At 43.8% G+C, this 20,122-nt stretch overlaps 1 protein-coding gene across 2 annotated transcripts in view; it reads right to left on the minus strand.

Annotated features, from left to right (window-relative positions):
- The window catches only part of TTYH3 (tweety family member 3), a 75,095-nt gene that overhangs the window by 1,383 nt on the left and 53,590 nt on the right, over positions 1–20,122 (minus strand). Inside the window, exons 8-14 of one of the 2 annotated variants that reach the window (XM_086622326.1) lie at positions 13,044–13,099; positions 11,694–11,786; positions 11,483–11,575; positions 10,600–10,736; positions 8,451–8,627; positions 7,440–7,515; positions 5,204–5,284 (exon numbers count right to left, since the gene is read on the minus strand). In XM_086622326.1, coding sequence (XP_086478452.1) covers positions 5,204–5,284; positions 7,440–7,515; positions 8,451–8,627; positions 10,600–10,736; positions 11,483–11,575; positions 11,694–11,786; positions 13,044–13,099 — 713 coding nt within the window. Of the gene's footprint in view, positions 1–5,203; positions 5,285–7,439; positions 7,516–8,450; positions 8,628–10,599; positions 10,737–11,482; positions 11,576–11,693; positions 11,787–13,043; positions 13,100–20,122 lie in introns of those variants that run through there. The other variant, XM_086622325.1, reaches the window with a different exon arrangement.

Here is a 20,122-nt window from a genome sequence, read left to right on the forward strand (position 1 = left end):
TAGGCTCTCTACAAAGAAGGAAATCCAACAGTAATTGAGTTGAAATATGCCATACTTCACTTGCAAGAAGAGGGGGAAATGGAAATGATGCAGACGTAAAAACCCACCTCACACCTTCACCCTCTCTTAGCCATGTTGTTGCTTTCAACCACGCCAGAAAAGGAGGTTGAAATGAAAACGGGTGTGCACTGCATTTTCACATTGCATTTTACAGCAACGAGGGCATCGGAAGACTGCATGCATCACAGATGGGCAGTTTGAACGAAAAGTGTAGAAGAATGAATCTCTGAACTATTTATGCCCAAGAAAGAACAGACCCTGTCAGGCTGGAAACAGGCTGTTGCCAAACAAGATGATACTAGCTAGCAGTTATCCGATGAGTAATAATCCACCGTGGCTTGGGATCCAACCCGCGCACCATGCAGCAGTAGACAAGACTCCAGCTTGGGGGTGAGAAGAGAAAGTCAGAAAGATGAGAGGTTCTGGTTTTTAGGGCGGCTGTTTTTTTTTTTCTATTTTCTTTTTTATTCTACACAAGGTAATCCAAAACAGCTCCCAGAAGCTACTGAGGTAACATATGCCATTCAGCTTTGAATAACAAGCTGAAAAGCATTAAAATACTACCCAGCAGTAAGAACAAAGCCTTTGCCTCTTTATGACAATGTGTTCAATGCCTTCATCACAACCACATTACTGCTTCTGGGATTCTGCTACCATGATACTAACCACCAAGCAATGAGGACAGACGTTTTAGTCATCTTTTTATACCAGCTGGAGCTTGAATAATTCTATAATACTCACATCCTACTTCCCAAGAGTCTCTTCAGCATACTGTCTTTTTATCGCCTTTAAAACTGAACCACACAAAATAGCCAGTTAAGCCAGCAAAGAGACAACTAAAAGACAGTTCCACACCAGGAGGTAGGATTTATCTTGCCCACTGGGAAAGAACATTATGAGGCATCTTTAGGCTCTCTAAAGCTCAGCTGTCCAAAGAGGTTTTCAGAGAATTAACAGTATTTTACCAGTTTTCCTTCAAAGACTGACCCAGGTTGAACTCCTGCACAATAGAAGAGAGTATCTGCTCCTTTGGCAGAGCTGACCCCATCAGCACAAGATGAAGACACCTGTGGCTTATTTGCAGGCACACCTTTTAGTGTCTTCCATAATTGGAAAACTTTCTGCAGAATATGGATCTTAATACAAAACTCTGGCCCAGAAATGGCATCTATATTTAGAAGACAAAGAGTACATCTGTCCTTTTTAAGATGTATTTTTTGTCAGTGAGAAGGAAAAAGGTAGAAAATACCAAGCTGAGCCAGTTTAAGGACTATATTCTATCAAGTTTATTAAGTGTTCCAGAAATAAAGTTTAGGGCATTATTAAAACATATGAGACTAACCAAACAGGCTCAGAGAGGCTTGGAAGTCAAAGAACTTTCGTGTAGAGTAAATAGGGCATGTTTCAGATAGGCAATGCTGACATTACCAGCCAAACATCATGTTAAGAAGAGGGTCTTAAATGGAAAAATGCATTGGATTGCTCATTTTCCCTTTGTATTCGGTACAGTGACACATGATAGGAGATGAGTATGAACAGAGAACTTCCAGGTGCTAAGGTTTTGTAAGAAGTATTTAGAAAAAAATCTCAGATCATGGAAGGTTATTGTGCATCTTCCTGGACAAGTCATACAGGTTCAGCACACAACATGCAACATCAACTTTCTTTAGAGCATTAAAATCAAGAAGGGCCACCTGACGAACTGCATTTCAAAGATGTACAAAGTACACCCAACCAAGACAGAGAAGTCAAAAAGAACTCACTTCTTCCTCCACCAAGAAAACACCCCACAGTTGTTTAAGTGTCACCAAAACAAAGTCATCAGGAACACGAGATTTGGACAGTCAAGCAGAGGGCGTTTTACATTCAAACCTACCTGCAATCCACCACAAAGAACAAATCAAGACTCAGAGTAGTCAGAGTTAGGGCTGATGTTCTCTCCTTAACTCAGGATTTTTTGCCTTTGTACCTTTTCCCATTACAGTTTGAACCAGTTACCCCTTCTGTTACAGCGTATTTTTAACGACCATAAGTACGATTGAAACTTGGAAGTAGAGAGTTAACACTTCACTGCACACCTCATAACCAGCACAGCTCTACCACCGTGCACTGGATCTTCAGTCACTGCATTAGACTCCAGGTGCAAATGCTTTGCTCCACGTGCTGTTGACAGTAGTCCCTCATCCAAGTCCTTCAGTGCATCCTCGGATAGGAAGCAGAGGAAAGATGCAGTGGAATACAGAGATCCCAACATCTCGACAGGCCAGCAAATGAAGATGTATCAGCAGACACTTGCCAGTCACTATATTATCCATAGTTAAATAAATAAGTCATTAGCTCCTCTAAAAAGGAGGAGACTAAAGTCTTAAGTCTAAAGACTTAAAGCCTGCGGACAATTCAGAGCTAAGGAGGTCTTGGACTCTATTCTGAGGTAAATCAGGATACAGAGCTACAAGTTGCATTTAGTTTTCTTTAAAGAGGAGCTTTCATAGAAGGTTAAACACCACACACAATGCAGTCATTCTTCCAGTACTCTCGCTGGAAGTACCCATGTGCCTATACACCCTCATTTACCCTTTCAAAAACAGCAAGGAGGACAAGTTTCAACCCATACCTTCCCCACGCTGTCAGCTACCCTAAAAAGAGTACCTAAGAGACTTTTTGTTACCATTTCTCCTGGTGGCTGGTGCTACTCAACACAGCACACCTCTCAGTCACTTACCAGTCAGCTAGGACAAACACAGCTGATCGCAATCAAGTTTATTTTTGTATTTCTCCAAAGAAAAAAAAAATCTCTCCTCCACATTCAGCCCTGTTGAGGGTATAAACTTTCCCAGGTATCGTTTGCCAGTGCATACTAGTTAGGTGCTTAACACATATAGCCTGTGTACAAGGGAATCATTGGTTGCCAAAAAAAATAAACTAAAGGGAATAATCAGTTAATTTTAGAGACCATAAATTCTACCAACTCTTGTGACCTGTGCAGACTATGAGTACTTCACAGCTAACAGTTATGCTGGAAGATCACTTACCATATGAAATCATGACTCCGAGTATAGACTGTTTACTATTTGTGGTTAAAAAAATAATAACAAAATTAAAAAAAAAAAAATCGATATGCATCTCTCTTCAGCTACCCTGACTGATTTCCTGCCAAAGCTACTCAGGGAATCCAATAAAGACCAAAGCTTCTGGATTCAAGTTCTTAAAGGCTGATCCACCTTTTAAACAGCTAGAGCACAGTAAACACATAGGGTTTGGTATCATTAGGTACGTGAGGTACAAGATGCAGGGAATTTCAGCCAGTGAGTTCTGAATTCAAAGCGACTTAAGCTTTCAAAGTCAAAAGAACAGAGCTTCTGTTTGTTTTGTTTGTTTTTAAACTCTTGGAAAGAATGTAATGCCTTTTTCTTAGCCCTGCAGTCAGCCACATTAAACTCTGGGTGTGACCTTAGGTAAACAGAAGACAGTGCAGACTGAGATCAGGTCATATTTCAGCCCAGACGAGATTTCAAGTCCAGAACAAAGACACTAGAATTTCCACCCCCCCACCAAGCAATACTTTATTTCATGGAACAAACCCATCTAACATCACTACAATACCACCTGTAGGAACCAAAAAGCAGAAAAAACACCCAATAAGCTGATGCCCAAGAGCAGCCTTTGCAAGACTTAAGACTGAAGGAAGCCGTGACCCTTTCAAAGGTGCTAACACCATGCTTCAAGACAAGTTTGTTTGCATTCATGCACCTTGGCACAGGGCATCAAGACACTCGATTCAGAGAGCACCCTTCCCAGCACATCACAAGGCAGGCAGACAAATGGCAAGAGGCAGCAAGAATGCAGACCAAGCAGCAACATGACAGAAAGGAATCCAAGGCAAGGCTGACAAAAGTCCCAACATGAACAGCAGAAGAGAAGGAAGAGCAGCTTTATGGACATGTAATTCTGGGAACAGAATGTAAGATACGGTTGATTGCGTAAGCCAAAAGCAATGGGCCTTCTGTTCCAACTGGAACCAACACCTTCCAGTTACTCTGTGACTAGTTTCCTTGAAGAAGCCCTGTCCTTCCTTCACACCAGGTGAGTTACCTGGTAGCTCTAATTATACCCTGTATTCAACCAAGCTAAAACACTACAAGGCCTAATTCAGACCACCTACTCTTTCTGTAGGCACATTGCTTTGTCATGGACCACCATGAAGGAAGAAACACTGGCTATCTTGGAGAACATCAACTACAGCCCATTAGGAACTCAGTGAAATGGTACTAGAAGGGCCCTGTTCACAAAGCCTGTGGGACATGAATGGGATGATTGGGACACACACAACAAAAAACAGCAAAAGGTTTTGAAACAGAATGAAACAGATCTCAGTGCTTATGTCTGGACCCTTAGGGAAGTTTTGTTTTGGTTTTGTTTTTTTTTTTTAATTTGCTCCTTTCTGACTTTAAATGCATGGATAAAAGGAAAAGCTGCACACAGATCTAATAGGCAATGAAGTAAATCTTCAGGACAGGCCACCATGACCACCTAGGATATTTCAACAAATTAAAAATCCTACAGAGGAGCTTAAAGCTTGTGGCAGGTAAGTCTCGGTGGTTTTGGGCACATGCTGTTATGGCCAGTCAAGACAAATAGAACAGCAGTAGGGCTCAAGGGAACCAAAAGCTGAATTAAGACAACCAGTCCCAACTGAAAAGCTGCTAGATTGGTTCTCCTTACTTGTAGAAAATGGCTTCTTGTGATGGGAGAACTTCTATGCTGCATTTGGAGGGCAAGGTTAGTTCTGCTTTTGAGTAGCACTCAGTACTAAGTGTTCCAGCTGTTCTCAAGTGTGGACTCAGCTGAAGCTGCTCTGAGTTAGGTTTTGTGAGGCATGGGCATCTATAACCCTCACAACATGCACCAGAAGCCTTTGCAAGGTTGATGCTGCTCCTTGAGTCTGCACCAGAGCGAAACTGGTTTTAATTTTAACCCTTGGCAGGAGGGAATGGGGTGGGAGGTGCAGAGGAAAGGAATGTGAAGAAATAAAAGGCGCTGGCCTGGGAGAAACAGTGCAGGGATGAAGGGAGTGGTTGGGAGTGGAGAAGGGGTTGAGCAAGAAGGACCTTTTTTCCAGTACCTGTTCCATTTGCGGGCGCTGTTACCAGTATGTCCGTGCACTGTCCGAGGGCTTAAGCTGCCAGCTCATATGGCTGCTACTGTCCATGGCAGCCAAATACAACTGTGATGACGCAAGAAAGAGAGAAAAAGAGAGTGCAGCCTCAACGTGCATGAAAAACACAGTGCAAGCAAGTGAAACGCTGTGGTGTGTGTCAGCAACAAGGTGGGCTCTACAACCCTAAGGGAATAGCCCTGTGGGGCAAGAAGGAGAAAACAGAAGGAATGAGAGAAGGGAAAACAAACAAACAAAAAGCCAGGAAAAGTAACGGACAAACAATGCAGCAGGATCATCACATCTTAGTTTTCACCATCTGTTCACAGAAAGCTAAGTGGAATATGTCAGCTCTGCCCACCCACTGGACATAACCTGTTTGGATGGTTATCCCCCTCTCCTCCCTCCCAAAAAGAGGAAGGAACATGTGCACTGGTATTCCCTTTGCATCTCTCTCCTCCCACAGATGATTTGCTACAAAAAGTTACCATCCCTTTTGCCTCAGTATGGTCTCAGCCACCTGCTATGGAGAGCTGCGAATACAAAAATCCCAGAAAAGCGCCCTTCCCTGCTGCCTGCCAGTATGAGAGTAGACAGTATTCTTCTTCTCTTCAGTGCCTATCTACTATGTCCCTCCAGAAAACACATTTATCCTATAGCCTGTTCTTTGCTTCGTCTCAAGAGAAGCTCCCTTTGTCTGTATGTTGCACTCTCCTCCTACCACGGCTCCTGCACTTCCCTACAGCTCATATCGATGGCTGTCAATTCAAGCTACTCTGAAAAAAAAAAAAATATATATCTAATCTTTACTTCTTCTCCTCTCAGAAACCAGCCTCAGGCACAAGGATTCAGATCCCCCCTCAAGGTATTAATGCAAACAGCTACAGAAGAACCAGGGAACTTCTTGCATAACTAAAGCCCCTGCGGAAAGGAGTGTGCTTTCTCTGAAGCAGAAGAGCTGCAGGGGAAGGGAAAGCAGGACCTTGGTCTACAGACATTGAACGAACACACGCCTTGGCAGTACCAGAGGGACAGTGCCCTTCCTACACCAGGAAATGCCAGCAGGAAAGCATTTGCCACACTGTACTGCGTGCAGCACACCAGGTCTCCTCCTGAGGACCGTCTCATCACTGAGAGCAGGTAACGCTACCAGAGCTTGCCATTGGAGTACCATCAGGGATCAGGAAAAACTCTTTGTGAAGGTTGAAAGAGGTCTGGTCAAGTACAGAGACAAGGATCAACTCTCCACTCTTCACTTTCTCTACAGCAAGATGAACTGGTCCTTTTGAAGTGAAAACATGAATGTGATGTCCTCTTTTCCACCACAATTCCTATTCCTTCATCCTCTAACCACCTCCTCTTTCCCTTCCCTTCCCATGCATTTGAAACATGCACCACAGAGTGTATTTTCTTTACCTATATCTGAAGACTGGTTCATTATTAAGCATGCTACTACTCATCCTCTGTAATCACACCATCGAGTTAGTGAGCACTGCAAAGTCATGTTCTCCAAGTTCTGGTGTAAGTAAGGCTTACAGGATCCAGTGATGGAGGGCAAGATTCATCTAGTTCTTAAACAGACAGGAAGGCAAGCCCACGTTTTATCCAGGATACAGAAATGGCTATTATCGGGCCACTCCAAAAACCAAAACCTTCCATGAAAGTTGTTGTGGGTTTTTTTTCCTTTATAGGAAATTAAATACAGAAATAGATTCTAAAGAAAGTAAAACAGTTGTGAAAGAAAGATTTTTTTTAAAAAAAAATCTCAAAAAAAAATACAGGTTTCATCCTACCATGTCTTTAGGGCAGATTAAGGAGAGAGGTTCAGCGATAACTCTGAATTTACTGTTTGAACAAGTTTCTTTTTAAACTTGAGGAACCAATGCCACAGACAGCAAGTACACTGCATGCAAGTGAATCATCCTGCTGAAGTCACCCAAGACACTCATGCACTTCAGTGGTGGCAGGACTGGGCCCATAGGACTACCAGTGTTAACAGATGGAGTCTTATTCTTTTTATGTCCAATGTCCAAAGTAGCATAGCAACCCTGCTACTTTTTCTCCATGGCAGGTGAGACATGGTTTGTCTATTCAAATTGCTGCCATTTATGGGCCAGATCCTGTGTTTGGCTGCACAGTCAGCTCCCTTGAGAGTATACAAGAGTGGTAAATGTGTATTCCCCAAAGTTGCTGAAGCAGAGAGGAGCAGTAAAGAGAGACTTACTGAGGGAGGTGGGGACTCCCGGCCAATGAGCGGGGTATTCTCACAACGGGGGTTCTGGAAATTTGCATTCTGGCTCCTAGGAAAGGAAGACACACATGGTAATAGGGGGGACGTGCCATGCTTATCTGGGGAAGATCTCTGATGGTGAGAGAGGACAGAGCATACGCACCCCCCAGAATTACTGTATCAGGTCAGTCTCCCTCAAAGCTTTCCTTATAGACCAGATGGATCTCCTTTCTCAGACATGGGCACAAAACTACCATTATTTTCCTCAGATTAAGCACTATCTTTACACTCTTACTCAGAAGGGCCCACGCTGAATCACGTCAATTGATTTAAAAATAGGTCCGTGTGAAAATCTGCCTCCCTGCAGCATTGGAACTGCCAAGCTGCAGAAAGGGAGATAACATGAGGACAAAGTCTATAGGGAAGAATGAAACAATGTGCCAGCCTAAAAAAGATAGGCCCTGAAGGTAGTTCAAGTGTGATCAGGGTTAGGCACTTCTGGAGACCGTTCTGAAGATGCCACCTGGACTAGGTAGCCCTAAACCACAACACGTCAGAGCTGACTGCAAATATTGTGGAAGGACAGAGCCTGCAGGTTTTATCTTGGCTCTCGGTCTCACAGGAGGTTTAAAATCTTTTGGCAGGACTGCTCTGTCTGAAGAATTAACTCCTCTGGTCATCAGAATCATTGTGTAACAAGGAGCCCAGACAATACTTTCCTGCTTCTTTTCTCTAGATCGATTTCTAAATCCTGCAGGACAAAGCTGTTCACATTTTGGAGCATGCTGCCTCATATAACTCCTTTGACTGCAGAATTTTTAAGCTGTTCCTTTCTCCCAGCAGATGCCAATCAGAAAACATGCCTTTTGGCACTTCGGACAAAATCTTTCATCACTTTCTACTGCTTCGTCAAATGTGCCAGCCTCGCAGCTCTTGGCAAGAACAGAAATCAGAGTGAGGCAACCTGCACAAGTTGCAATACAGCCTTCTTGTCGGGATACTCACATGTACTCTGTGACGGGAGCATTGCTGACTGTGTGTGCTGCTGCTGGAATGCTGGTCTCACTGCCATAACTACTCCCACAGCTATAGAGGCTGGGCATGTGCACTCTGTAAAGATTATCGTGTGTTTGTCTACTCCCTTGAGCAGCTGATTCTTCTTCCCCATCATCATCTGAGCTTCTGCAAGAAGGAGAAAAAGTTCCTCCTAGAACCCTACAATCACCCCACATGTGAGGTTTGCAGGAAGCCATGGTAATCCTAGGAACCTCCCAACCATCTTCCACACCTCCACATTTATACCCATTTGGGATGCCTCAGGGTGGCAGTGTCAAACACATCCTACACCACAGTGACTCAGATCTCCCACAGATACCATCTGGACTTCTACACTGCGTGATCCCCTCCAGCCTCCTCCCAGGGCTTGGCAGACAGCACAGTTCTGCAACTGCCCAGGCATACAACCAAAGGATGGACACACCACCTGAAATACACACCATTTTATAAAAAAAAAAAAAGGAGAAAAGAAAAAAGAGAGGCAGTGAGGATGTAGTGCCATACACCCTACAGAAAGCATCCTTCAAGGCTGCAATGTGTCCTTCCATTTATTGTAGCTGTGTCCAAAGAGCTTTTAAGGATAAGCCTCTGCAGACTTCTCTGAACTCCCATTCTGGTTACAAAGGGTCTGCTTCAGCTCCTAGCAAAATCTCTGAAGTCTTTACAGAGACTAAGTTGCAACATTTGTTTCTAAAGGCTTTATTCTCTCAAAAATGTCAAGATCTAAAATAAATTTTAATGCAGAGCAGAGCTGTTTGCCAACTGGTTCCTTCTCCCTTTCTCATAGTATTCTCTTGTCCCTCCTATGTAACATATGCTGTTATTTTATCTCTCCAATTATGGGACAAAGCACCAAGGTCTGAAATATGTTTTAGCAATGCTTTACAGAGTTAGTAAAAGGCTCTACAGGAAGCACTTTGTGGCTGAGGGAGACAGCATGGACATGGCTAGAACATCCCAAACATCTCCTGCAGGTTCTGCACCACGAGGTGGCACTGAAGATTTATTCAGGGAATTATAGCCTGCACAGTCTCTTACAGGCAATGAAGTATGACATCCTCCACCTCCCAGAGGGAGGCAGAGGAAGAAATGGTGCTCCAGGGAATGCAAGAGGGAATCCTTCAGTTCACAGCAGCAGCTTGAGCCTTGCTGGGGGTTGGCAGGGCAGGCAGCAGCCCACGTGGAAGGCAGCACAAGGGATACCACTGTGTAAATCTTTCTCCTTCAAACAGGCAGACTATCACTCTCTTCTCAATAATGCCTCTGCAGCTGCACGTGGAAGAGGTAAGGAAACCAGCTATTTTCTTAAGTGCTATTCTGACGCATTTCCCAAGGCTTTCTCCGTGGGCACGGCAGGCCTGGCAGGTTCTGGCTTCCTGCTATTGTTTAGCATGTTCCATGTTACTTCAAACCTTGAGCCTGGACTTAGACCACAAAAACCATGTTTCAGGATCCCAGAAGAGAAATTGCTGCGCAGTCTACTCTTCTTCTGCAAGAACAGAAAACTCAAAGCTATTTTAATAGCTGCATGTGGTACAGGAGCCAGTCAGTGAAGCCCTGCAGAGGTCTGCTCAAGACTTACTGATCAGCCTGGTTACCACCATTAATAGCAGTTCCAAACAACTTGCTGTTAGACGATTGTCACCCGTTTGCAATATCTCATCTGCCCATGCTTTTGCCAACAAGACAGCTCCAGGTTTGTGTCTGGTATGCAAGTCAGTCACCCCAGTGTGAGCAAAGCCAAGAAAGGCAACTGTGAACTGCTTCTCATTTCAGTTCTCTTCCCCATACTAGAACAAATGCCTCAAAGCAATGCGAGAGAACAGGCACTTTGCAGCTATAATCACTCATCTCTGACTTAGAGTCCTACGGTGTATTGAATACTCTGCACACATAGTATTCCAGTACAATAAGGTTCAGATGTAAATATTAACCACAAAAGCCAATAGTTTTTTTTCTGTTGGACCTGCGCTTCTAAAGCTTCATCCCTCACACTCTTGGGATTATATGGGAAAGAGCTCCATATGCTCATGGGCACAAATCCAATAGCCAGTCTTCATTAGGAAAGAACTCCACAGGATCTAAACCCTCTCTATACCTCTTTTGCTGCCAAGTGTGTGGGACGCTGCACACAATGGAACTGAACATGAGGGCTGTGACAAAGGAGAAGAGAACCAGGTAGATGAGGCCTTCCACTCCATCATAGCAAAAGCCCGTCAAAGCCTGGACGTAATCCTGGAGAGAGAAATGAGCAGAGTTTCCTGATCACTACAGAGTTAACATTGAGCTCTAATTCAAAAGCCCTTCCCCTGGCCTATGTTCTCTGAAACAACTTATAAGACTGTAGTCCCTTTTCCAGACCATACTTCTATTTTAGTTTTGGAGACCTCGAGTGTTTTTCATAACTGAACTTAACCCTTGTTTCCTCTCATAAAGCCCAACTCAGATATAGACGTGGGAATATTTTCAACCCCACAAAATATGAGTTTAAAAGAAAAAAAAAAGGAAAAAGCCAAGACAAACTTATCCACCCAACTTAAAACATCACATTTTTTGTTAAGCCACTCAGCTCCTTCACTATGTCCCATTGCCCAGGAACACAAGCATAGACTATCCCTTTTCTCTACCTTTGGACCTGCAGCTAGGGAAACAGTCAGGCTATGCTATACTGCAGCTATAAGGCATTCCATAGGAAAGGCAACAACATATGAGCTATAGAAAAAAAAATGAAGGTCCCTGAAACCTTAGGGCTGCAGCTTGTATATGTATAAAGGCATGTTATCTAGTTTCCTACAGTGATCTTTAAGCACAAAGCTAACTTGATCCAAATTCCCATTCTCCTTTCTCCTGGAGTCAATCAGTAAAAGCTCTCAAACTGTTTTGGTACACCAGCAGTTTGAAATTCCAAAATAATCAGTAGGCTACAGGTTCTATGTCCCCTTTGTTCTTTCTTAGCTACAACTCCATTACCAAGTACTCACCAAATGCAGACTCCGGCAGTCTACTAAAGCTGTCAGTTGCTGCAAGTTGATCTCCGTTGAGTTTAAAACCTCCTGGATCCGAGTAAGATACTCCTGTAAGCAACAAGCTAGCAATTACGGCAAGGAAACGGCTTAGTGGGAGCTGATCTCAGGCTTTGTACAAGGATGAGGGAAGCCAGAAAGCACAGGGAGAGCAAACTTGGAGAGTTACCTTGGAGGCGGGGTGCTCTCTGCTTGCTGACCTCATGAGTTCCATAACATCATCTTGCATTTCCACCAGAGCCTTGTGACTTCCTGACAGCTTCTGCTCAACACAACACATGCAATGTTTCAGCAATTCAGGACACATCAACCAATGGAACTCCTCGAAAAAGACTTAAATCATACTTCTCAAATATTGAAGCATCATCTGTGTGAATGGTACAAGTTAAAGATGTCTCAACTGATATGGGTGCAACTGCGATAGGGTTAAGTTTGACTTTCACCATTCTGGAAGAAGTACAGACAAAAAGAGGGAAAGGGAAGAACCAAAAGAAAAGGAAAGAAAAAACCCAACACACACACAAAACACATACACGCAGCTAGGGCCAACTACAGGATAGAGCAGAAGGAGAAAAAGACAATGCATTCATGTTTTCACCACAGAGCACAGCTGGATTTTTTTTTTTCTATTAAATCAGATGGCTGAGAAAGACTTAATGTTAACACCAGAAGTTGTTTGTACTGGGGTGCAGCCTTCATATCCCATTAAAGCATCCATGGGAATTTCACATGCAATAGCATGTCAGAGTACACTGAGCAACCAGAAACGCAACAGATGGCAACGGTGCATCATACCACAGCTTGAAGTGTTCTTACCCCACCCTTTAAAACAGAGGAAGACAGGACTTAAAAAATCCTAAATATAAATGGTGAAGCAGCTGGCGTCTGCCAAATAGTGGGTGGTGTGGGTTCATTCTGGCCTCTGATGCATAAGACAAAGTTTGGGATGGGCCCAGGTGCTGTTCCTCAGCCCCCACACAAAAGAATAGTGACTCACATTTACACTTCAGGATACAAACATCCAAGGGATTTAAGAGGCATATGGGAGAATCACTCCCTCACCCACAGAAGTGGCTGCATTCTGGGAGTGGAACGATGCCACTGTTTAGCCCAAAAGAACCTGCAAGAAGATATTCAAAGCAGGAAGTATGTAGTTTCCCACCCTGCCATTAATTGCGGGTGCTCTATATCCATGATGCTGATCTTAGAATGGTGCTGTGTAAACAGAGGTACCACGAACAAAGCCATGGTCCTCACCACATCACACATGGGCCCTTCTAAGAGGGCACCCTGGACCTGAAGCTATGCAGGTAGTGATGAAGTTGGAAAAAACTGCTCGCTAAATCACAATGCCATCTCTTGCACAGCTGGAATGTAGCTACCAAAGCTTTACCAACAGGTGGAGTGCTCCCTAAAGCTAACACCTTGCAACTTGCTGCATGCTGGCATCAAAAGCCTTTAAGTGATACCCTGCAGGATGCTGAGAAGGGGTGAAGGGAGGCAGGATGCTTACACTTACCTGCTGGAAAGGGTTGGGGTATCCAGCACTACAGGTCATGTAGTAGCGGAGAGTATCTACAAAGACAAAAGAGAAGAAACTCATGCTAGATACCTTGTTCCAGCTTTGCAGTATTTTACAACTGCCACAAGGGAGGTGTTAAGTTCTGAAAGCAGTACGCAAAATGAAAACGCAATATAAATGGAATTACTTCCCTCTCTCCATGTAGGATTACAGTACGTGGATGGCACTAGAAAAAGGGATGTAAGCTGCCTTTGTTGTTGTTTTATTCAGAAGTCAGCACTATCCACAGTATAGACATAAGACAAGACATCAGTCTAGGATAAATCCAACTAGATGTTTAATTTCTGCAACTTCCAAGTGCCAGAATGTTATTCTGCAGTCACTGAAAGCAACCATGGACTTCTGTTTAGGGCATGTAGCAAAGAGACAACTCAACTTTCAGTCAATTCAGTTCACCAGCTAGGTCACTGCAAAGCCACAAAATATCAGGGCAGGAGAGGTAGTAGGGGTGATATAAACACAGGCTGCTATCAAAAATACCTGTGAAAGCACGCTGCTGGGCCAAAGGAAATGCATATACACATCCCTGTGCTACTACACAATGCTGAATATACCACTTCCTAAATGTAAAAGTTCAAGTGTTTAAATGAACAAAAGAGGGAAAAAGGCATCTTCACAACTGAGGATTCTTCTGTCATGTTCAAGGAGAGACTGCTTTTCGGTAGTGTTCTGCAGAAGAAGATAAGAAAGCCCTCCTAATTCAAGCAAATCAAAACCTTCAGAAATATCATTTCCTAAAGATGGCATCACTTTGAAAGCAAGTGAGAAAATGGATGGAAGACAACAAGTTCTTGTCTTTCTGGCATATATTAGTGATAAACAAGTTATAGTCTGTTTTTTGATAGGTGTCACTTGCATGCAGTTAGATTTTACTTAGAAGGCTTTAATTAGACTTTAACTAAAAAAGTGCACGCCATTTGTTTTCCATCCTTCTTTCAACTTATGAAGAAATATGTTTTTTCAGTATTGAGTCAACACTGTAGACTTCATCGGGAAAGAAAGCTCTTACCGTATATTAGGATAACAGCAACATGTTATCTGCTCAAGGGACCTCAGATCATTTGCTGGTAACATCCCACCAAAAGTTAGTCTTCATACTGAGCAGCTCTACCAGTAATCACAGTACAGTGAGGATGTACTTGTAAAGTTCCAGATAACACTGTTAAAGCACTCTGATAGCAGCATCACTTGTTTCCAGGCTTGAAGACACGGTTTTATCTCACCTCATTCGGATGTGTATGAAACCAGCTCGGTGCCCTCATGAGCCCTCCATAATACTGCACCAAGTGCTGTCATGAACAAGTTACAAATATTGGGCTTTCCTCTGCTGTTCTCAGTAATGCTATCGAGGGAGGGAGCTCTGAAAGATGTGATCATCCAAACACCTTTAGATTATTTCTCAAATGTTTACAGTTCCTCTTTAGAAGAACGGGAGCGCGCAGGCTCCACGAAATCAAGGGTGAAGATGGCTCAGAAAAGACAACAAAAGCCCAAAACACACATACACTCTGCATTTCCCTCCCCGCTAGCACCCTTTTCTCCATTCCTTTTAATCTTCTGTCTGTGACTTTCAGTAATGCATATTCCAGACTGCAAAGGTATTCTAATCAGTCCCAACTCAGGAATCAGTAAAAGGCACAAGAAGCAAGTGGAGCTGTGAAGGAAGCAGACCTGACTGTAACCTGACTCTGCCACACTCCCCATAAATATTGAAGGCACCTTTTGGCAAGCCAGCTCACTGGAGACCAAGTGGTACAACGCAGACTGTCAGTTCCTGCACACTGGCAATGCAACCTGACAGCTGTTATTTATAATTCATTAGCCCACTTTGGGGGCAGCTTCTGCCAGCTGCTCCATCTCCCCCCCCACCCAACTCCTTCTCTGGAATGGCTTACATCTCCCCAGCCAAGCCTCTAAACAGCAATTAGCAAAATTTGGGCAGACAGGAGGGCAGCAAGAACTGTTTTGTGTGCCTTACTTTGGGCAGACCACACAAATGACTGTCCACAACTGCTGAGCCAAGGAAAGGACTGCTCCTCTCAGGCTCATAAATCATACTCAATGGCTACGGAAAAATGGATTAAAACGCACCTGTGTGAGAGAACAGCATAGTGACAGCAATCCACAGCGTCACACCCAGTGACCTAAAGGAGCTGTGATCTTGTCAGTTATGTATTTTAACCCAACAAACCACTAAAAGTTTCTCTTAGGCTCCCACGGTGGTATCAAGTTTTCATCGCCTCTGTAGGTGCATTAAGTTGCATGACATACCGCTAATACATAGCTCCAGAAACATTTCTTCAGGGCCTTCTGGATCATCCCTGGTGGGCAGATTCCAGATGAGAGTTCTTGATATTCCTGTCATAGTTTGCAGCTTGTAAGCCCAGGATAAAGATTGCGGGTTACAAGTGGAGCAAAAAGCAGCACAGTGAAATAAGTGCTTCCCCTGCATCACCCTGCAAGGCAGGATCAACAAGGCTTCGCTGTGGCAGCAGTGGTTTTGCAGCTTACTAGTGTGACACTGCACATAAAAAGCGCTTTCCAAAATGGCAAAGCCAGCAGGAGCAGCTTTCCCCTGCTCTGAACTCAGAGTGCTAATAGCTGTGGTGCTTTAAAGCTAAAGCAACGATATGCAGTGAAGCTGCTTTAAAGTGATTCCGTGCTGCAAAGCCTGTAAATTAAGAGGAGCATGATCCTTGCCTCCATACCACCAGGCTGGGAAAGAACAGGAAGCACCTTCACCAGTTTTAAACCTGGTAGAGGCTGTCCTGTACAACACAGAGTCTCACATTTGTGTTAAGAAAACAGCTATACTAACCCATCATTTGCACTCTGCTAACAGCTCCAGGCAATTTCTTTCTATAATTATCTTTCCGATGCATTTTCCTCCCAAGGAAAATTCCTGAAGGTTGCATCTGATTTTTGAAGCTGGCCTTTAGGTGACCTATTTTACAGGAGAAAGGCTAGGCAGGGTTACATCTGCAGCTGCCTATGCCTGCTGTTGCTAGCAGCGATCCTCCTGACCCACTCTTTGTGCACAGGCAGTGTGGGAGCAGAAAGCAAGGAAGGAAACTACCCAAAACGCTTTATTTTTGCAAAGTCTGTTTTTCCTAGAAAGGAAAGTAGAACTGCCTACTAAAGACAGCTTCAGCTGCTAGAATTACTTATTGCTTCTGCAACCATGGAGACTACAATTCACTTCAAAGCCCAGTTGAAATGCAAAAATAGGATTATGCACTCGCCGAAAGGCAGCGAGAAGGTCTGTAGGGTAACGAGCCATTAGAAAAAAAATCCTAGTTTAAAAAAAAAAATCCCCACACCTAGAACAGTTTTTCTAACTCTTCTTCATCTCTACTTGAGCATTCTTTAAGCAGCTTGCATTTTTACATATACACCCAGATGAGACTGTCTCTATGGCTTCAATCATCAGAGAAGGTTGAAGAGTATCACCTGTAATGTCAAAGGAAGACGACTCTTTTAGCCGCATTTTCCTGCCCAGATAACATGTTCTCTACCAGGAGCTTTGTTTCCCTAAGGCAACAGTCTGACAACAGAGGGAAGTATCTGCATAACATTCATATTTCTCATATATGCTACTCTTGCGTTGGTGAAATCAGTCATTGTAAGCCTTCAGCAAAGAGCTTGTAGCCATCCCACGTGCCCTCCGCTCAGAGCTTTCTGCTAATCAGGAGTCCAACAAAACCACGCAGCAAAACAGCTTCTCAACACCAACATCAGCTCAGCGGATTCTTGAGAGCCCTTCTTTGGGCAAACTCTTCTCTGCAGTGCCTGCTGAGCCCGAGTAATAACTGTGCAACCACCACATGTCTCGCATGAGGTTTTGTCCCTATCTTACTTCTAGAGAAGAAAAGGAGGTGGTGGTGGTGTCCATCCTCCGGTTAATTCAGATCTGGGCTTCTAAGATGAATCAGTGAGAGGCCAATTAGGAGGCTGTGTGCGACAAGAATGCTTGATGCTGATATCTGAGCAGCTAAGTCCCAGCATCCAGCCTCACCGACTCAGCTAAACCGCAGGTAAAAGGCTCCACTATTCATCCCCTGAGGTTTACAGTTCCTTTGGATGAAGTGAGTGGCTGTTCACTGAGCAGATTTCTAGTCAGAGAACCTGGAAAAAGCTGTTCTTGTTTAGACAGATTGTGCCTTTTTATTTAATTTTATGCAATAAGTCATCTGATAATAACATAATATCAATGAAAAAGAATGAGACTAGAAGATGGCCTCCTGCTTCGAAAATAAACATCTTGGCTGCACCAAGTCTTTTTACTAGCAGCAGGAGTTGATTACACAGCCACTGTTCATCTCCATTGGCTTTATCTCAATTAATGAACACTGGGTGTTAGGCACACGTATCAGCCTCTTCTGCAAAGTGATTTAAATCTCTCCTCCAAGATATCTGCACTAAGGCTCTTTGCCCCCCATTCCCCCTCCTTTTATTAAAACAGCATATTGTATCTACAAAACAACATCATCATCTCTCCAGCTAAAAACATGACAACAATAATAATGCACTTAATCAGATTATTCTCAGCTCCATTAATTCTATTTAGATTTGCAAACAGCAATTAATAAATAGGAATATTAACGTACTAGTTGCCCAGTATCCAACATAGTTCTTTTTCTGTGAAAACTACTATAACCACCACCAACAAGAAAGTGTTGCAAATATGCAAACCTAGATGACTCAGTCCTAGTTTGAATGCCAGAGCGTAGGGCTGGGAATATTACAACTCACTATATTTAAAAACAACTAAAAGTAGTGATTCAAGGGAAAAATTGACCTAGCACGACAAAGCTTCTTAAGATTACTTGTTGGTTCTTATACCCTTAGAGATGGCAGCACTTAGCCCAGTATGCCGTACCCCAGCACTGGCCAAACACAGACACCTAGGCAAGACTGAACACACGAATGCCCTCTCAGCCCAACTTCAGCTCAAGTGATTCCTACAGTAAACGTGATTCCTACATATATGGTAACTCCCAAAGGATTCTTCTTCCATGGACCACCTGAGCCCCTTCATCCACTCACACCATCTCTTCTCTGGACTGAAAAACTCATGGTCAGATACGCTCTGGTGAAACTAGCTGGAGCAAAAAGTTTCTGCCTCATCTGTCTATGCTGCTGTTAACTGAGAGCATCACCCATAGAGCAGAGGCAGCACACTAGAGAGCGTGAAGAGTCTGTGCACTAGGACTGGGAGCCTTCAAACAGGGCATCTTCCTCCGAGGGGAGAGCATTGATGCTGGCTCCCACCTGCTTGCCCTGTCTCCGTGAGCTCGTCGCTCAACCGATCACAAAGCAGCTGCTACAACTTACAGCCAACCATGTTGAGGGATACCAATACTTATTTCAGACTTTTTTTTCAGATGTTTCTAAGGAGTCATTATTGGGATTAAAGTGTCATGGAACAGTTCCACACTGCAATCCTCATGTTGTGATTTCCTTCCTGCTCAGGTGCCCAGGACAGTCCCCAGTGTCGGGACTAAGAACTATTTCTGTAGCTTCCTGATCATAAACTATGACACAGCAATGAAAATCCGTATGGGAAGGTGGAACACTCAATCATCTCCCAACCAGCTGCCTAGTGCAATGGCAGGCTCAGAAGTTAGACTGATTTCCTTCTGAAAAAAAGGAAAAAGGCGCTCACGAACGCTCAACGGCTGCCTAACAGCAGGGAGCTGACACACCAGCAACCCACGGAAGGGGCCACCCTTCCAACTCAAGCCTGTGTCAACACCTGCTCTTCCTCCTCTTCAGCATTTCGCTTAGATCCATTCACTGTTATTTATGGAGCCTTAACAACTGTTATAGCTGGCGGTGCTGCCAGAACAGAGCCTGATTTCACCAGGGGGAGCTGACTGTCCCTGCCGGGGGGAGTGGGAGGAGGGACAGGAATGGCAGTCCTGCACTCACCATTAGCCTCAAAACGAATGATACAGACTAATGAAAAACTGCAGGAGCCAAGCAGGCAAGGACAACCGAAATGGAGAAGTAGCACAACGGGGCATTTCTTCAGTTTCCGCAGGGTCAATCTAACTGTAATCCAGAGCTGATTTGGGTTACCAAATTATTACAGCACACAGCTGGCATCGGCGTCTGATGTTTCCCCTTGGCCTCACTGACCTGTTTGCCTCCTTGAACAACTAAGAAACTAGCTTGGTACCTGAAGCTACATCTTCATCACCTCCACACCCAAGAGAGGATTTTCATCTTGTGTGGTGTTAAACACTCATTCTCTTCCCTTATTGCATTTCTTTGTAACAAAGAGTTGCCTGGCTCTATCCTCTCCTTCCCAGGAAATCAATAAATAAGGTGTTCCAAAAATAAGCTGTAGGGTGGCAATATCAACCTGCACATACTCTTTTATACTACATTCTGCCTCCAGACAAACATTTCTTATTGCTTCTAATCCCTGCATCCTTACCCACAGCTACATACCTAATTACCCATTAGTCAGTCAGTTGCACAGTAAGAGGCAGCATTTGGCTAAGCACACGGCCATACATTAGGTCTTATGTACATAAGGCAAAGATTCTCTGATTCCAGCAAACAAGAACCAAGAAAAACATGCGGCTCCTTTTACAAATCAGTGTCATTGCTTATTTGTGTTTTATCATACACAGAACTATACAGAGACTATCAGGGGAGAAAAGTTAAGCAGCAAACTCAGCCCTGAAAAATATCTTTCCTTTTTAATGTTTATGATATTCTCTGCTGGCAGGTGCCCAACCATGTTTTTGTTAAGTCACAGTTCTGAAAGCCACTCTTCCCCCCCCATGAGGTCCAAGTTAGAGGCAACCCTCATCTCACCAACCACTTCAGTCTAAATTAGGAGCAACAAACAAAAAAATCCACTGGTGCTTCAGCTGGATGCCCCTGTGACACAGGCATAGTGCTTTAAATGGAACAGGATAAACAAAGCAGTCAAAATACTACATTTATAATGGAAAGAGAAATTCATGCTTCTCTTTGTGGTTGTTTCCATTTATTTACCTTTT

This window comes from Tauraco erythrolophus, chromosome 17 (genome assembly GCF_009769465.1).
Source record: "Tauraco erythrolophus isolate bTauEry1 chromosome 17, bTauEry1.pri, whole genome shotgun sequence".
Classification (NCBI taxonomy): Eukaryota; Metazoa; Chordata; class Aves; order Musophagiformes; family Musophagidae; genus Tauraco; species Tauraco erythrolophus.